The sequence below is a fragment of the Coregonus lavaretus genome, assembly GCF_964263955.1.
Source record: "Coregonus lavaretus genome assembly, chromosome: 16".
Taxonomy (NCBI): Eukaryota; Metazoa; Chordata; class Actinopteri; order Salmoniformes; family Salmonidae; genus Coregonus; species Coregonus lavaretus.
In genome coordinates this window covers 14,871,433-14,891,600 of record NC_140003.1, presented here as the reverse complement: position 1 = coordinate 14,891,600, position 20,168 = coordinate 14,871,433, and the positions used below count along the sequence as shown (strand labels likewise).

Genomic DNA, 20,168 nt, shown 5'->3' with positions numbered 1-20,168 from the left:
CAAAATAAGACAATAGCTCAGTGTTTAGAGTATAGGCCTACAATATCATTCCTACGTTTATTTTCATAATGCAATTGCTTGTCTGTGTGTCCTCCAACTCCATAATCCTCGTCTATCTTACTTATAGAACTGGTACACATCTGAAGGATTATATTATTATTTTGTCATAATCACATGCAGCAATGCACCTGATCATAAGCACACGTGGCTGCAAGGTGCTCACAACTTTTCATATGACATACATGTCCAGCAGGGTGAAAGATCATCTTCATTTGAGAAGCTCAGCAGGCTATTAGGTATTTCTGGTCGGAGAGAATTTAGCTTAATAGAAAAAAAGATCTAAATTCTACAACTCTTTCTGCAATAATGATTTCTGATTCCTTAGTTGGAATTAATGGTAGCATGTCACAGGTATATCCAATGAGAGTAAACATAATTTGATCAGGAATGTGTTGAATTGTAAGCATTTGTTTTTTGATAGGAAGAATTTGCTGCAAGTCATACTAGGGTACAAGCTAATAGTTAGTCTACAGAGACAGAATATCACTTACTATATGTATCAAGTGGACATAATGCAACCACCGCTTCATTTGAACTACTGAAAATCTCTCCATTCGGTTTTATTATCAGACCAGGGAAACAGACAGTACAAATCCAAATGTGATTAGACAAAATGCAACTCTGTTTAAGTTTGAAAACAAATTAGTGTTTATTTTTCCATTCATTGGTTGAATCACATGCTATACATTTTTTCCAATGATAAAAAACGCACCGCATTACATTTTTCTTGCTCTCCTGTGGGTGTAAATAAAGACTTCCTCCTACTTTTGGTCAGACAACCATTAACATTAAAGAATAGATCCTGTTGGGTTGGCCATATCTTTTAAGAGCATTTTGTCTGCGATCCAAGTTGGCAGGTAGGACATAGGCAACCATAAGAACTTGGCATCCCAGCCAGGTGAGTAGCGGGTACGAGGGTGGACAGCAGAGATGGCATGCTCCATGCAGCTCACAACCTTCATCAGGTCCCCATCCAGCAACGTCGCAACATTCTTCTCCAATGTAACATTTGCTGGAAGAAAGGTATTGCCTCCATCAACAAGCTGATTTTGACATCTTGGAACACAATGAAGAAATTGTATGTCTGACTGTTTGAGGTCTAGGTCAAAGGCAGGCAGGCTGAACTTGCCTGACTGCTCAGTTCACTTGCTCTGGGCAATCCTTGTCAATGCGTTCTTGGAGAGCTTGTCATTCTGTCACATAGGTTACGAGAATCCTATTTGCATCTATCATATTACAGCAGCATGCATAGGTTCATGTGTATGTTTGTTTTGTTTAAAAAATAAATAACTTACCTCTCTCTGGGTAATCATGTCCATATTGATCTTTGATTTCTTCAGGCAGTTTGTCCCACAATGTCTTTACATTTTTTCTCAGGAGATGTAGATCAGTCACACTTGTTTTGAAAAATCCTGGTTCCAGACACAGGACTTTAACTCCAAAAGCTGACATGTTCATCCTGGAATTCAAAAACAAGAATATGCCACAACAAACATTAATACATCTGCAATACAGTATTCATATGAAGTCGGAGCCATAGAGAACAATGCTCTGAGCATCACGATTCAGTTTCAAATTCAAATAACCGTGATACAGTATATGCTTAGACAAAAAGCAAGGACACTCACCGCAGACTGTCATTGAAAGCCTCCACTCCATATTTTGACACACAGTAGGGACCCCCGAAGGCACTTATCCTCCCAAACACGCTGGCCACATTCACCACCCTACCCCTGGCCATCTTGATGAGGGGCAGGACGCTCAGAGTTACACCAATGACTCCAATGAGGTTCACATCCAGCATGGACTTGTAGTCGTCGATGGTCATCCAATCACAGGGACCAGATGGTACAGAGACTCCAGCATTGTTCACCACAGCCCACAGACCTGAAATGGCATGAAAGTAGAGCATTGTTATGTACCAACATCACACACACAGCAGGACACAGGCAGCAGTCACAATGGATGGAGGAAAACATTCCATGCCTACAGGTGTCAACAAGTGCTTACATGCCAGTTGTCACATGTGGGAGTGAGGGCTCTTTCAGTGAGAAGGTGTGTTCAGAGATGTTGGGTTAACTTGTTTGTGGTTGGAAATTCCATAGCAACAGTTGACTCTGACTCATGGTAATAGAACAAATGAGTAGAGCAGTAGTCAGTCTAGATACTTGGATATTTTGAATAACAAACGTTTCCCCCAATTTAAGTCAGAAAAGCCTTGGAGGCAATTTTTAAGAGAGTTGCAACATTTGGCTAAACTGGTCTTCAAAGACACTCACCCTTCTCCCCAACCAAGGTTTTGATAAATGCTGTTGCTTTGTTGACACTGTCAGTGCTGACGACATCCAGGTGGACTGTGTTCAGTCGTTCAGAAGAGACCTTCTTCAGCTCATCCTCCCCCTTCTCAGTGTAGCAGGCTGCGATCACACAGAAGCCCAGCTTGTCCAGATGTCTGGCTAGAAGGTTCCCGAACCCAGAGTCACAGCCAGTGATGTAGACATATTTCTGTCCTTTATTGGGTACTCTTGCGAGTTCCCTGTACCAGCGGAACACAAACCAAAAAGCCACCAGTCCAAGAATGTACAGGAACATTTCTGAGACAGAAGAATGAGGTTCATTCAGATAAACACCTATTTTTCATCATATTACAAATCTTTAATTTTCAATTGTTCTTTTTGCAAAGATAGGCAAATGAAGGTTAATCGGGGGCATATACTTTTGTCTTCGGACTATCTTACTGAGGCGCAAAATCTAGAAGGAAAATCAATGCAATCAGAGCCATTGCAAAATCAGCTGAATCTTGACACATTCTTGAGTAGTTTACAGATAGAAAACAGTACATTTCCATCCATTTCAATTGGATTTTAGAAGCAATTTCATATCAAATCTGCTGTTTGCATTAAGTTAAAATATTTAAGGTTTTCATAGGCCTATTTACATTTATCTGGTGTGCGACTGCAAGTTTAGCTTAGTGACTAGTAGGGATGGGTATGAGTAACCAAGTACTCCAACGGACGTCAAAGCTCGATCTTTAACCAGATATAAAAAATACTGAAACTATTTGGTGGAATGTGCTTTGTGGCTTCCTGAACAGGTAAGTTAAATTTTGTCTTGAAGACAACGTTAACACTCTAGTGTTCCATTTGTACATGTGCATTTGCGGGGCACAACAAAAAGCAAAAAATAAATCAAGCCAAGCATCACACAGTTCTTCTCCCTAAATTTCCTTCCCCTCGGTGTCTCATTCACTCAATTGCGTTCTGACCGCTGCCTACACACAAATGTGCCGAGTGCGCACACAAGCTCCCTATAGGTCTATAGAAATAAATGCCTATAAAATGTATCGAACTGATGGGATACACAAGCTACATTCCTTGCCAAATGACAACAGTTTTATCACAAATTCAAAATCGACTGGTTGATTGAAGTAGGAAAATATGTGTTCCAACAACGAGCTGCAGTTTTGGAATATTTGCGTCCCGTCTACTTCTGCTTAGGCTATTTTGCGAACTGCTAGTGCCATTAAGAATTGGTTAGCCTAGACCAGGGATGGGCAACTGGCGGCCCTCTGACCCCTTTTTGTAGGCCCGTGGATCAATATCCCTAAAAAAAAGGAACTAATTCGGGGTCTCAACTTACCGTTGAGTTACAATAGTAGAATCTCCAAGGTGCAATTTCGAAATGTTGTGCATCAGACGTTTTTCTGTTGTTATGTCAGTCACTGACAGTCACTCAATTAGCCCATGTCAGCAAAAAATGTTTTGGGTAAGTTAGTCTAGCGGCCAGCTATCTAAACTTGTAGTAATCAAGGTCGAATTACTGACCAGGGGGCCCCCATTGATTTTGTTGGCCACTCTGACTCAGATATCATATTAAAAACTGCAAACGTTTCTCTCCACTCTATGGCAAAATGTGTAGAATTACAGGAAATTAGCTGTTAAACAAAATGTTGCTTAGGGCTCCCAAAACGCTATGGCCGACTGTCTGCATGTGTGGGTATGGATGTGGGTACACAGACCCGTGAGCCACTGCAGCAACTATTGATGATTTCAGATTTTTTGTGGCCCCTACCCATCAAAGTTGCCCATCTCTGGCCTAGGATATAGCCCCCTAAACATAGCCAGTTTCCACACTGAAAATACGCAAAAACATTAGTTTGATAAAGACAAAGAGCGTCTTTTCATCAGAATCATTAATCAAAGGCCTACTCCAAACAGATGTCATGGCCGTAATTCATCACCATGCAGTGTTCAAAATGGATTAGCAATTCCTCATTGAAAACATACATGTCCAAAGAACAGGCAGAATAAGCTAAATAGAACGTCTGTTTAAGACAGATTTTGGTTTGTAACCCTGAAAAAATTGTCTTTCAACTCGCCAAATTGAGTCCCGTTTCAAATGATCACTCAGAATAACTGTTCCAGATGCAAGGTGCATATCACTTTGCACTGGCAGCTTTTTTCATTTGGAAAAATAATCTGTTCCATTTTATTCTGTTATATTACATCATGTTTTTTTACTATAAAAATAGGTGTCTTGAGTGTGATAAGGGCTCGGAAAATAAGAGTGTCTTGTCTGCTAAATTAACAAAGCAAGGCTATGCCATTGTACAGCCATAAGCTTCTACAAGCAAACTCCAGGTTACTGCCTTTTTGAAGATTGTGTTCCACGATATAATAACCAGTTGATATTATAGTTTCATTCAAATTAATCTTAAATGGCACTTGCATTCAGATGTCAAATTAGAATTATGTTCTTTGAAATGTTTACAAATTAATAAAAAATGAAAAGCTGAAATGTCTTGAGTCAATAAGTACTCAACCCCTTTGTTATGGCAAGCCTAAATAAGTGAGAGTAAAAATGTGATTAACAAATCGCATAATAAGTTGCATGGACTCACTCTGTGTGCAATAATAGTGTTTAACATGATTTTTGAATGACTACCTCATCTCTGTACCCCACACATACCTTACAGATAATTGTCTCTCAGTCAAGCAGTGAATTTCAAACACAGTTTCAACCAAAAAGACCAAGGAGGTATTCCAATGGCTCACAAAGAAGGGCACCTTTTGGTAGATGGGTAAAAAACAAAAAAAAGCAGACATTGAATATCCCTTTGAGCATGATGAAGTTATTCATTACACTCTGGGTGGTGTATCAATAGACCCAGTCACTACAAATATACAGGTGTCCTTCCTAACTCAGTACCAACTCCTAACTCAGTACCACTCTCCATATTTTCAAGCATAGTGGTGGCTGCATCATGTCATGGGTATGCTTGTAATCGTTAAGGACTGGGGTGTTTTTCAGGATAAAAAAGAAACGGAATAGAGCTAAGAACAGGCAAAATCCTAGAGGGAAACCTTGTTCAGTCTGCTTTCCACCAGACACTGGGAGTTGAATTTACCTTTCAGCAGGACAATAACCTAAAACACAAGGTCAAATCTACATTGGAGTTGCTTACCAAGTAGAATGTGAATGTTCTTGAGGGCTGAGTTACAGTTGACTTAAATCTACTTGAAAATCTATGGCAAGACCTGAAAATAGTTGTCTAGCAATGATCAACAACCAATTTGACAGAGCTTGATGAATTTTGAAAATAATAAAATGGGCAAGTGTTGCACAATCCAGGTGTGGAAAGCTCTTAAAGACTTACCCAGAAAGACTCACAGCTGTAATCGCTGCCAAAGGTTACATCTACAAAGTATTGACTAAGGGGTGTGAATACTTATGTAAATTAGATATTTCTGTATTTCATTTTCAATAAATTAGCACAAATTTCTAAAAACTTTTCATTTCGTCATTATGGGGTATTGTGTGTAGATGGGTGAGAAAGAACATATATTTAATCAATTTTCAATTCAGGCTGTAACACAACTAAATATGGAATAAGTCAAGGGGTATGAATACTTTCTGAAGGCACTGTATATGGGGCAATTTATCAATTAGGATTTGTTATCTGTAATGGTTATTATAAGTCAGGCATTGTTGTGCACTGTTGGCACAGGCCTATAGATAAATGAGCACATAAAAAAAAATGTTGAATGCCCATTCCTAGTGACTAGCCTACAGCTACAGCAGTGTTCTTTAATCCTGGTCCTGGGGACCCAAATGGGTGCACTTTTTTTTTTTTTCCTTAGCATAGCATTACACACCTGATTCAAATCATCAAAGCTTGATGATTGGTTGATCATTTGAATCAGCTGTGTAGTGCTAGAGAAAAGCAAAAATGTGCACCCTTTTGGGTTTTTTCCCAGGACCAGGATTAATAAACACTTGCCTACAGTAATGACATAATATTTCTATGTGAATTATATAGTAGGCCTAAAGTATATATCTGATCAAATCTAAACAGTTTAACAGTCAGGTGACATAGCCATTTGAACATGAACTGAGGCATGGAATCTTTTTTCATGGGTAAGTCAATTTCGCAACAAAAGATGATGTATTATGATCAAGTAGGCTACCTCCAAAATGATTAGCCTTCCTTATTCCCTGGATCATCATCAAGACCATGAACTGTTTGTATAACATCTCCTGTTTATCATTTTAACCAGGAATGATATTTTTGACCACTATGGGTGATCTGATTATGTCTAGTAGGATAAACTATGTATTGAGAAAAAATTAGTCGGATAAATGCCTCAAATGCTTGGACAACATTTACATTAGCCCTCAGGAACGTCCACTGATACACTGGTGCCGACGAGGATGGCGGCCTCGCGACTAGCTCTTAGGAAACTTTGCTTGGCACCTAAAACCCTCACAAACTTTTACAGATGCACAATTGAGAGCATCCTGTCGGGCTGTATCACTGCCTGGTACGGCAACTGCACCGCCCGCAACCGCAGGGCTCTCCAGAGGGTGGTGCGGTCTGCTGAACGCATTACCGGGGGCAAACTACCCGCCCTCCAAGACACCTACAGCACCCGATGTCACAGGAAGGCCAAAAAGATCATCAAGGACATCAACCACCCGAGAAAGGAAATTTTTTCTTAAATCAGCATCTCTACATGTATGACAGCCATTCCATTCCAGTGTCTGTTGAATTCCAACACAGGCACAACTCATTCTACTGAATTAGGTACTGATTAGGTGATCACATGAACCACATTTTATTTAACGAGGAAAAGTATAAAAACCACTGCTGTGGTCATCACTATCCTCTTGCAATAGGACCAGCTGGATGGCAAAAACAGTGCTAATAGTACCTCAAAAGTAATATTAATAAAAAAATAACTATTGACCATGCCAAAAGAGTTGAAAAGGAAAGTTTTGAGTGAGGAAAAGAAGGGTTAAATTCTGGCTTTACTGGCAGAGGGATACAGTGAGCGTCAGGTTGCTTCCATCCTTAAAATTTCAAACAAGGTCAAGCAGCAGACATTGGGGACAACAAAGCTATAGACCGGCAGAGGGCGAAAACGACTCTCTACTGACCGGGATGACCGCCAACTCATTTGAATGTCACTCAACAACCGTAGGATGACATCAAGTGACCTACAAAAATAATGGCAAACGGCAGCTGGGGTGAAGTGCACGGCGAGGACAGTTCGAAACAGGCTCCTAGGGGCAGGGCTGAAGTCTTGCAAAGCTAGAAAAAAGCCCTTCATCAATGAGAAGCAAAGAAGAGCCAGGCTGAGGTTTGCAAAAGACCATTAGGATTGGACCGTAGAGGACTGGAGTAAGGTCATATTCTCTGATGAGTCCAATTTTCAGCTTTGCCCAACACCTGGTCGTCTAATGGTTAGACGGAGACCTGGAGAGGCCTACAAGCCACAGTGTCTCGCACCCACTGTGAAATTTGGTGGAGGATCGGTGATGATCTGGGGGTGCTTCAGCAATGCTGGAATCGGGCAGATTTGTCTTTGTGAAGGACGCATGAATCAAGCCACGTACAAGGTTGTCCTGGAAGAAAGCTTGCTTCCTTTTGCTCTGACATTGTTCCCCAACTCTGAGGATTGGTTTTTCCAGCAGGACAATGCGCCATGCCACACAGCCAGGTCAATCAAGGTGTGGATGGAGGACCACCAGATCAAGACCCTGTAATGGCCAGCCCAATCTCCAGACCTGTACCCCATTGAAAACTTCTGGAATGTGATCAAGAGGAAGATGGATGGTCACAAGCCATCAAACAAAGCCGAGCTGCTTGAATTTTTGCACCAGGAGTGGCATAAAGTCACCCAACATCAATGTGAAAGACTGGTGGAGAGCATGCAAAGACGCATGAAAGCTGTGATTGAAAAATCAGGGTTATTCCACCAAATATTGATTTCTGAACTCTTCCTTAGTTAAAACATTAGTATTGTGTTGTTTAAAAATGAACATGAACTTATTTTCTTTGCATTATTCGAGGTCTGACAACACTGCATCTTTTTTTTTATTTTGACCAGTTGTCATTTTCTGCAAATAAATGCTCTAAATGACAATATTTTGGAATTTGGGAGAAATGTTGTCAGTAGTTTATAGAATAAAACAAAAATGTTAATTTCACCCAAACACATACCTATAAATAGTAAAACCAGAGAAAGTTATATTTTTGCAGTGGTCTCTTAATTTTTTCCAGAGCTATATATATATATATATATATATTGACAATATAAATTGGTATTCCAATGCCCCACTTTGGGCATCACGTGATGGCGATGCACCCTTCAACACCTACGCCAAGCCAAGCCACTAGACAATCAATACCAAGACGGAACAAAAAATATATTTAAAATCGACAGACACTGAACATGCAAAAATATGATAATTAATCAGATTCAGGCGCCATGCGATACAATTGCCTCGTTATAAGTAATCAAATATTTCAATAACCATGTCAGTAGGCAGTTAGATTACTTGACTGACTATTCAGTCACTGTTGAAGTGAGTGAACTACGACTTTTGCAACTTTGTCAACTCAACTAACGGCTGTCCTTTTTGTTTATAGCTTTTTAACTTTCATGTTCATCAAACATTGAACTGCCGATTAATATGCCTTCCTCAGAAGTCAAGATATGGCAAAGAAACGTTACTGAAACACTTACCCCTGGCGACAAACGTGCGCTCTTTGAGTTGCTGGTAACAACAGTGACTATTCCTTATGTGTTATTCATCTTCCGGTTTGTGTGTGTGTGTGTGAACTATTGCTCTTTCAGAAAGTTTGGTAAACTCTTTTTTGATATACGGTCGACGTCTTCCATCTACTGGACATTTTAAAAGTTCAAGTTTATTCATATCCACATGGTGTGGATAGGCCTACACAGTACAATGAAACGCTTACTTGGGCAGGTTCACCTCTCAACAATGCAACAAAAAAGAAAATAAAAACATTCTCAATGGAATAAGAATTTATAAAATTGGGCAGAAATATAAATACAAGGTAGGCACTGCAACTACACTTCTATGAAAGCTGGAAACCAGTTGTTAATTTCAAGTGTTTTACATATATATTGTTAAACATTTTATTCAGATATATGGGGAGACAGGCAGGTAGGAAAACAATAGTAAAGGTGGAGACAGATTGAACCCCAGTTGGGGAGAGTAGAATATATGTGACTGATGCCTGGAGAGTTACTGCTAGACCACAAACTCTGCACGTTAATTTCAAATGTTTGATTTACAAGCTATTTATTATTATGGATGACTGAAATATGTATTTAAAAACATTATAATGAAGGGTAGATTACATGACAAGAGTTGAAATGATCGCCTATTGCACCATGGCTACCATGGCGTTTACTGAGACTTGGCTGGATGACAGGGAAGTGGAGCCGGCCGGCTTCAAACTGGTCAGAGCAGACCGTGATCTGACCGTCACAGGGAAACATCACAAGGGGGGCGTCTTTCTGCTTGTCAGGGACCAGTGGTGTAAATCGATCCTGGTAAGAGAGAGACTCTGTACCCACGACATTGAACTGCTTTCTGTGTCACTGTGACTCTACTATCTGCCCCGTGAGTTACCCCAATTGTTTGCTGCTGTTGTGTACATTCAACCAAAAGCTAATATAGCAAAAGCATCAGAGATTATTTATAATCTGTAACAGAAACTGGAATCTATCTCCCCCGACGCACCCACATTTATTTTAGGGGATTTTAACAACTGTATTTTGCACAAGGTCCTGAGCAGCTACCATCAGTATGTGAAATGTCACACTAGGAAAAATAAGACTCTTGATTTGTGCTGTGGGACAATACCAAATGCTTTCTCTGCCACCACCAGACCTCCCCTGGGGACATCAGACCACAATGTTGTCTACCTCAGGCCAACCTACTGTCGGCTCCTGGAGAGGGAGAAACCTAGAGTTAAAACTGTCCAGATCTGGAACAACAATAGTATCACTCCTCTCCAAGGGTGTTTTGACTAAACTATGTGGGAGGAATTTGAGGACAGCAGCTCTGATCTTGATGAACTCACAGATGTTGTTTCAGACTATGTAAACTTCTGTGTTGAGTCAGTTGTGCCTACTAAAACCTGTAAAATCTTCCCTAACAATAAGCCTTGGGTATCAAAAAATCTAAAATCACTACTTAATAGGAAGAAGGCAGTTTATGCTGAGGGTAATATACAGGCTTTAAGAGATGTACAATGTGAGATCAAAAGACAGATACTGGTGGACAAGGAGGCATACAAGCAAAGGGTGGAGAGGACCCTCTCCTCAGGAAACTCAAGGGTGGCCTGGCAAGGGATTAAATCCATGGCTAGTGCCCCCCACATAGGCAGGGGAAAAACCTATGGTGACCTTGGGAGACATGAGGGCCAGAACATGGCTAATGAACTGAATGTTTTTTCTCAAGATTTGAATCTGACGACTTTCTGTCGGAGGTAAAACAAATGGAAGCATCATTACAAATGTTTGAGAGGGTTGTTGTTAAACAGGCTGATGTTTTGAAGTTGTTCAGGGGATGTAACGCACACAACAGCCCAGGCCCAGGCAAAATAAGTGGACATGTGTTAAAGCACTGTGCTGAACAATTGGCTGGTGTTTTTACAGACATTTTCCAATCCTCGTTCGACCAGCAACACGTGCCAGTATTGTGGAAAAAGTCAATAATTATACCCATTCCTAAAGCATCTAATCCCTCTGTGCTGAATGACTACTGCCCTGTCGCCTTGACATCCTTAGTAATTAAATGCTTTGAGAAAATTGTGAATCGACCCGTTTCAGTTTGCCTATCAGCCCAGCAGAGGAGTTGATGCCATTCTTACTCACCTCACCATGGTCTATAGACATCTAGAGGGCGCCAAATCCTATGTCAGGCTTCTGTTTGTTTACTTTACTTCTGCCTTCAACACAATCCAGCCTTACATTATGGCACAGAGGCTCATTAGGGACATCTCCTTAGATAGGGGGCTGGTTTTGTGGCTGTTGGACTTCCTGAGCCAGAGGTCACAGCGCGTCAAAGTAGGTCCCCACGTGTTGGACATATGCACCAACAACACAGGCTCTCCTCAGGGATGGGTTTTGTTCCCACTCCTGTACATCTTGTACACTAATAGTTGTACTAGTTCCCATCCTGACAGACACCTCGTTAAGTTCGCTGATGACACTGCCATGATCAGCCTGTTGCATGATGACGAGGAACACCATGGCCCGGTCCTAAACGACTTTGTAGAGTGGTGTGACGAATCACACTTGGTCCTCAATACCAACAAGACCAAAGAGATGTGCATAGACTTCAGGAAGTGTACAACACCTACCTCTGCAACATCTATCAGAGGTCAGAACATAGAGATTGTAGAGGAATACAAATATTTGGGTGTCCTCTTGGACAATAAACTTCAGTGGAGTAAATGTACAGACCTCAATAGAGACTGTACTTTCTCAAAAAGCTGGGATCTTTTAATGTTGACGGTACTATACTGACTCTGTTTTACAAATCTTTCATTGAGAGTATTTTAACTATTTGTATTGTTTGTTGGTTTGGCAATGCCACTGTCAGCCAGAGAAATATACTGAGAAGGATTATCACCACAGCAAGCAAGGCACTTGGAGTCAAACAGACAGGCCTGGATGAGATCTTAAAGGTCAGGGCCCTCCGCAAGGCTCACAAAATCATTTTAGACCCAAACCACCCCCTGTACCCGGACTTTGAACTACTCCCCTCTGGGTGTAGGTATAGGGCACCCCTCGGTAGGAAAAACAGAACTAGACAATAATTTGTGCCAGGTATGATATCCCTCCTAAATAGCTCAGGCTAATGTTCCTATCGACCCAGTAAGGCCAGCATGCTAATGTTCCTATCGACCCAGTAAGGACAGCATGCTAGTCTCTTTTTATTGGTGTGTAACTGCTATGAAAGTTGTATTGACAATTTGTTTTGTATTTAAAACACCACTTTAAACATGTACATGACACTGCAACAACATTTCCCCATGGGGACAATACATTCAGTAAAGTAAAGTAGGCCTACCATTCAGGTTTGGTAGGTAGTGCTGGTATATGTTACCATGATGGTATCTATCAATAATGATAGTCTATAATTATCATAGATCCATCTTGCAGCCCTACCTCTGAATTTGTTCTCATATTTCATTAGCCTAATTTGGTCCAATGATGGGGAGTTGATCCCTTCTACCTATGCTTCTCTGATTTAAAAATGTTGTGATATATTCCATATGTGAATTGCCTATACAGACTAACGACCCGTACGTATGTCATTACACTAATTTACTATCCATGGCCCAGTAGTATGACTCTGTTATTAATGGATGTTGTCATGGTAGCTCTGAGGGAATGAGCTGTATAGACTGATGACCTTCAGGTCATACTCATTTTACAATGTTCCGCTGTTGACATCCAGGTGATCCACACCTATCACCAGAACAGAAGTTCTTTAAACAACCCAACTGTTTACTTACATAGGAATAATGTTGATAGAATTGACTTTTACTGCATTCATGTTTTCCATCTCATTGAACATTCATTCCATATTATTGAAGAGGCATATTTAAACATGTACAGTGAGGGGAAAAAAGTATTTGATCCCCTGCTGATTTTGTAAGTTTGCCCACTGACAAAGAAATGATCAGTCTATCATTTTAATGGTAGGTTTATTTGAACAGTGAGAGACAGAATAACAACAACAAAATCCAAAAAAACGCATGTCAAAAATGTTATAAATTGATTTGCATTTTAATGAGGGAAATAAGTATTTGACCCCCTCTCAATCAGAAAGATTTCTGGCTCCCAGGTGTCTTTTATACAAAATCAAGCTCTTTGGCATCAAGTCAACTCGCCGTGTTTGGAGGGGGGGCTTGTGTGCACTAGTCCATGGAGCAGCCTCCCCTCTCATGCTCCTGGTGTATGGCATAATGACAAACTCCTTTGTGACATACAAGCTAGAGGTCCAAGAACTAGCAGACCCTAACAAAACCTGCATTAACAACAACATCACCTGGATCAATGGCTCCATATATGAAATAGCAGAGAACACAATGGTCTTCTGTGGGTGAGTTGACACTTTTCTATTTTAGATTCTATTTTACTCCTGCATCGAGGTTGGAAAGTTATATTCTATTTTAATCTATTCATATTACTGACCATGCTGATGCTGAAGGTCCTGATTATAATAGAATGGGTTATGGATCACAACATTTTAATAGAAATATATACAATAAACATATGCATCTATTATTTTTACAGGGTGGATATTGAAGCACAGATAACCATGTTTGCATATTACTATGTTTGTATTGGATTAGGAGATTTGATTGTTAGTTATTTCCAAGTAAGTAGGTTCAACTTCATACTCAAAGTGCTTTCGCTCCATCTAGTTTTGCAACATTAATAGATTCATCCATCTACAACTGTTATTTTTAAACATGTATTCAATCCTGCTCTGTGTAGATTGCCATCTGGGTGTCTGCTTCTGCCAGACAGATCCAGAGAATCAGGAAAAATTACTTTAGGAAGATAATGAGAATGGAGATTGGCTAGTTTGACTGCAATTCAGTTGGAGAATTAATCACCAGGATAATTGAGTAATACCTAAACCCATGGGTTATTTTCTACAGAGATGTGTGGACCATTGAGGGCATTCCTGAAAGATGTTTCTATAAAAACCTCTTACATTTTGGGTTTGACCCATTTTAACCGGTTCACTGTGTTGAACATGTTCTCTCACCTCAGTGACATCAACAAGATCAACAATGCTATAGCTGACCAGGTGTCTATCTTCATCGAGAGGATCTCCACTTTCATCTTCAGCTTCATGGTGGGGTTCATCGGAGGATGGAAGTTGACCCTGGTGGTCATCGCAGTAAGCCCACTTATAGGACTTGCTGCTGGACTAATGGCCATGGTGAGATGGGTTGAATACAATGTATTAAATTCCTCTATTTGGTGATGGTCATTCTGTTTTTGGATGTAACAGCCTCTGAGTCTGTATGTGAGGTAGTCTCACACCACCTCTGTATTCTCTGTGACGTTGTGATGTGTGAAATGTACTATAGATGAACCAGACAAACCAGTCTGCTTTGTCATTGACTCCTCAGGCTGTTGCCAGACGGACAGGTCAGGAGCTCCAGGCCTATACCAAGGCAGGGCCAGTAGCTGATGAGGTACTGTCATCCATCAGAACAGTGGCAGCCTTTAGAGGAGAGGTGTCACGATCGAGGTAAGGAGTAGACCAAGGCGCAGCGTGATGAACAAACATGACTTTAATTAGTTAAAGCGTCAAAATACAAAACAAAACACGACTCGTGACGTCCACGGTATCAATGACCGAACACGGAACAAAAACCCACAACCACAAAGGGAAAACATACAGTTTAAATATGGCTCCCAATCAGAGACAACCAGCCAACAGCTGACACTCGTTGCCTCTGATTGGGAGTCACTCAGGCAAACATAGAAATACAACAAACTAGAATGAACACCAACATAGAAATAAACACATAGAAATGAACACACCCTGGCTCAACATAATGAGTCCCCGAGCCAGGGTGTGACAAGAGGACAAGGAGGCTGAAACGTAACTTGAAATACTGTACAGGATCTTAATTCGATCACCATGTTGTTGCAGGAAATGCAAACTTGTAGTGTATTCAATGTTTAAAAAGGCTCATAAAATGTCAGACTTGATTTGCCCTAACAAAAAATGTATCAACCCCTACAAAAATTTATTATAATCCACACAATAATCCTGCTGTGAGAAACTCGTCAAATTAACCTTCCCTTCCCTGCTGACTTCAATGTCTTGGCACTTGAAATGAGTTATAAATATGCATTTCACATTTGAACAGCTATGACAAAAACCTTATTCATTGCTCAGAAATGGGGTTTGAAAAAGGGACGATCATTGGAGTGTTTCAAGGATACCTGTGCTGTGTCATCTTCCTCTGCTATGCTTTGGCATTCTGGTACTGCTCTTAACTGGTCATCGAAACCAAAGATCTCTCCCCTGGTGCTGTTCTAAGACCAGGCTGAGTACTCTTATCCAGGTATGGTAACTCATATTATCGTATAATAAATATGTATCCAATACATTATACTACAATTGGTGAAAATGTAAGGATATGTTGGCTTGTATTTTTGTCTCCAGGTGTTCTATGTGGTTCTCATGGCAGCTATGAACCTGGGTCAGGCCTTTCCCTGCCTGGAAGCCTTCGCCTCAGGTCCAGCTGCAGCCAAGATACCATTGACCAGGTAAGGCCAGAATTCTAGAAAATACATGAACCAAGAACAACTACATTTCAGTTATGAAGTATTTTATAAATCTGTTAACTTTCAGGAGCCAGAAATCTATTGTTTCTCAGAGGAGGGCCACAAACTAGACAAGGTGAAGGGTGATATTGAATTCGACGACGTCAAATTTAACTTCCCCTCTCGACCAGAAGTTAAGGTAACCCTTTTTGCTCAGCTCTTTATTTATTTTACTGAAATTCCTTCTCAAAAGATACTGTATCTCAATGTAAAACCACCTGTTTATTCAGATTTTAGACCGTTTGAGCATGCTGATTAGAGCAGGAGAAACCACAGCTTTTGTTGGGCAAAGCAGATCAGGGAAGATAATGTTTCTCATTCATAGGTGACTTTGGATGACCATGATATCTGCAGTCTGAACATCCAGTGGCTTTTCTCTCTGATTGGCATAACTATCGCTGAGAACATCCGCTACGGGCGACCTGGGGTCCCCATGGATGACATCATCCAGGCCACTAATGAGTCTAACGTCTATAACTTCATCATGGACCTCCCACAGGTACCACAGACACACATTTAGCAAAGAAATACTGTGTATTACTCTGATACTGTCTCATACAAGAAACACATTGAAATGAGGAAATATGGTCATACAAAGGTTTGATACGCTGGTGGGTGAGGGTGGTGGTCAGATGAGTGGAGGACAGAAGCAGAGGATAGATATCGCCCGTGCTCTGATCCACAACCCCAGGATCCTGCTGCTGGAAATGGCTACCTTGGCTTTGGACAACGAGAGTGAGGCTGTTGTATAGGAGGCACTTGATAAGGTGAGTGACTCCCAGCACAAAATCTATCAATCATTATATCACCACAAAGTCAAAGCCTGCGATCTCACACCCAACTGTGTGGCAGTATCAAAATTAAATCAGACACATTCCTTGCCACAGTGGAAAATTTGATCGAACCTCAAAGGTCAAAGGTATTGAGGTCATTCTATAAGCAGCCTTGTATTATCAGTTTTGTGTTATTGTACTTTATTCAATGTCTGAGAGAAATGAGTGTCCCTCCTATATTCCCACAGCATTCTAAGGAGGAAGCAAAGGAACCAGCACCAGTGGCTCGAATCCTGAACTACAACACATCAGAGTGGCCCTACATGCTATTGGGATCTATAGGAGCTGCCATCAACGGCTCCGTTAATCCAATCTATGCTATTTTATTCAGCCAGATCCTTGGGGTAAGAGGCTATGCATTATGTACATTCAAGCCTATGTTTATAATGTAGTTTCATATTACCTGGGCTGGTAGTGATACTTGTAGTTGTTGCTGTTCCATGAAATTAATTTAATTCCATCCATATTGTTCTTTGGATTCGCAGACATTCTCTATACGTGACTTGGATGGACAGAGAGCGCAAATCAATAGAATATGTATCCTGTTCTGCGCTGTGGCGGTGACAAGTTTCTTCTCTCAGTTATCACAGGTAGCTATGTTTTACCACACATCAGGATAATTATACTGTTACAGTCCATAGTAAGGTGCTAACATTCTGACGACAGGCCATAGTGATGTGTGTGAACACGGTTGTTCTGTTGAAGGGTCTTTGGGAAGTCTAGGGAGCTGCTGAAATGCAGGCTAAGGAAAGGTGGGCTTCCAGGCCATGTTGAAACAGGTGGTGGGCTGTTTGGAACAGCCCTAGAGCTCTCACCACCAGGCTGGCCACCAACGCCTCCATGGTCCAGGGGGTGAATGTCAGGGACATACTGTGGACCGGTACATTAGAATCCATTGAAGTTATTTATAACCAATGATGAGATGATTCAAAGGAGTCGTTTTTTAAATATTTCCTTGTGCCTCATAGTCTATATATTTCCAAATAGCTTCACAGATCTTCATTGTAAAGGGTTTAAACACTGTTTCCCATGCTTGTTCAATGAACCATGAACAATTAATGAACATGCACCTGTGGAACGGTCGTTAAGACACTAACAGCTTACAGACGGTAGGCAATTAAGGTCACAGTTATGAAAACTTAGGACACAAAAGAGGCCTTTCTACTGACTGAAAAACACCAAAAGAAAGATGCCCAGGTTCCCTGCTCATCTGCGTGAACGTGCCTTAGGCATGCTGCAAGGAGGAATGAGGACTGCAGATGTGGCCAGGGCAATAAATTGCAATGTCCGTACTGTGAGACGCCTAAGACAGCGCTACAGGGAGACAGGATGGACAGCTGATCGTCCTCGCAGACCACGTGTACAACACCTGCACAGGATCGGTACATCCGAACATCACACCTGCGGGACAGGTACAGGATGGCAACAACAACTGCCCGAGTTACACCAGGAACGCACAATCCCTCCATCAGTGCTCAGACTGTCCGCAATAGGCTGAGAGAGGCTGGACTGAGGGCTTGTAGGCCTGTTGTAAGGCAGGTCCTCACCAGACATCACCGGCAACAATGTCGCCTATGGGCACAAACCCACCATCGCTGGACCAGACAGGACTGGCAAAAAGTGCTCTTCACTGACGAGTCGCGGTTTTGTCTCACCAGGGGTGATGGTCGGATTCACGTTTATCGTCGAAGGAATGAGCGTTACACCGAGGCCTGTACTCTGGAGCGGGATCGATTTGGAGGTGGAGGGTCCGTCATGGTCTGGGGCGATGTGTCACAGCATCATCGGACTGAGCTTGTTGTCATTGCAGGCAATCTCAACGCTGTGCGTTACAGGGAAGACATCCTCCTCCCTCATGTGGTACCCTTCCTGCAGGCTCATCCTGACATGACCCTCCAGCATGACAATGCCACCAGCCATACTGCTCGTTCTGTGCGTGAGTTCCTGCAAGACAGGAATGTCAGTTTTCTGCCATGGACCTGTTGGATCGGAGGGTGAGGGCTAGGGTCATTCCCCCCAGAAATGTCCGGGAACTTGCAGGTGCCTTGGTGGAAGAGTGGGGTAACATCTCACAGCAAGAACTGGCAAATCTGGTGCAGTCCATGAGGAGGAGATGCACTGCAGTACTTAATGCAGCTGGTGGCCACACCTGATACTGACTGTTATTTTTGATTTTGACCCCCCCTTTGTTCAGGGACACATTATTCAATTTCTGTTAGTCACATGTCTGTGGAACTTGTTCAGTTTATGTCTCAGTTTTTGAATCTTGTTATGTTCATACAAATATTTACACATGTTAAGTTTGCTGAAAATAAATGCAGTTGACAGTGAGAGGACATTTCTTTTTTTGCTGAGTTTAGTATTTCCTCTGCAGGCAACTTGATCACAGATTGAGATGATTGTGAACTCCTTGACCAACATCTGAGCGTCTTTAATCATTGCGTTCTACAGTACTTCAGCTGTAAGTTAAGCTTGGTGGTGATGTGCTTTTTACCACTGATTGGCTTGTCTTAGGTCTTTCAAGCCAAAATGCTGACAGGTTTCGCAAACAAGGATAAGAAGGCAGTGGAAGCAGCGTGACAGGTGAGTTAAACACCCCATTATCAATTAGATAATTCAATAAAGGTCCGTAAATGGGTTATTAGAACACTTCTGTAACATTAAGCGAGGCACTAGCCCGAGAGTATTATTCTCTGTAGTGATTTAGAGACTTGATCATCTACCTTCTCTCCCACAGGTGTCCAGTGAAGCTCTTGCAAACTTCAGGACCATCGCAGGGCTGGCCAAGGAGAGCACATATTTGAATACATATAAGTCTGTCAAGAAGAAGCACAACGTCTACGGCATCTATTTTGCCTTTGCTCAGTGTGTTATCTTTATGGTGTACAGTATGCCGCCTCATTTAGATATGGCGGCTATCTGGTCAGCTGTGAAGGATAAACATTACCTGGTGGTCTTCAGGTACGTTTTTTCTGTTTTGCTGAATGTTGTACATGTAGTATTTACAGTGACATACAGAAAACCTGTGAACAGTACTGCATATAGGTTAACATCACGTTTACTGTACATTTTGAAAAACATACCCATTTGCGGTAAACTGTTCTAAAAGCGTACTGTATTATCAGACTAATGCCAATGTTGTGTGCAGTGGCGATTTTAGCATGTCAATCTTGGTGGGGCAAACGAACCCCAAAAATGTGGGATATATGCCAGCAAAGCCACTACACAACACAACACTAAACAATACATTAATTGCACTATAACGGTGACAAACGGTGCCCACAAACTGTTAGGGCCTACATAAAGCTGTCCGAACAGCAGAGTCCCAACAGCAGTCCCATCATCTTACCACTGCTACACCTGGCTATCAGCGGAGCCTTTTTGGCAGGGAAACAGTTCATTCAGCCTCATTTACTGCCTTTTAAAAAAACATAGCTGATATAGGTGACTTGCTTAAACAAATGTGGTTTCTACTGACAATTGAGATGTACAAACTATGGCATAAGGGGACGAAAAGCGGATAAGAGGCAGTCCGTAATTTTGATTAAGATATTAATGAGCGAGCTAGGACGGACGTAGTCAATGT

At 41.5% G+C, this 20,168-nt stretch overlaps 1 protein-coding gene and 1 pseudogene across 2 annotated transcripts; one reads left to right on the top strand and one right to left on the bottom strand.

Annotated features, from left to right (window-relative positions):
- Positions 1–684: 684 nt before the first annotated feature.
- LOC311143275 (retinol dehydrogenase 7-like) lies at positions 685–9,174 on the bottom strand. Its single transcript, XM_084179103.1, has 5 exons — positions 9,090–9,174; positions 2,340–2,654; positions 1,689–1,947; positions 1,356–1,519; positions 685–1,072 (listed from the first exon to the last, which is right to left on the bottom strand). The coding sequence occupies exons 2-5, from the start codon at positions 2,650–2,652 to the stop codon at positions 849–851; spliced, it is 960 nt and encodes a 319-aa protein (XP_084035229.1). The 5' UTR covers positions 2,653–2,654; positions 9,090–9,174; the 3' UTR covers positions 685–848.
- Positions 9,175–11,354: 2,180 nt separating this feature from the next.
- On the top strand, positions 11,355–19,750 carry LOC311143406 (bile salt export pump-like; annotated as a pseudogene). Its single transcript has 16 exons — positions 11,355–11,447; positions 13,259–13,494; positions 13,689–13,773; positions 13,893–14,026; positions 14,175–14,346; positions 14,540–14,661; positions 15,290–15,455; positions 15,589–15,692; positions 15,778–15,888; positions 15,980–16,248; positions 16,346–16,516; positions 16,771–16,926; positions 17,068–17,180; positions 17,288–17,434; positions 18,957–19,165; positions 19,320–19,750. The product of its transcript is annotated as a bile salt export pump-like (transcript).
- The last annotated feature ends 418 nt before the right edge of the window (positions 19,751–20,168 follow it).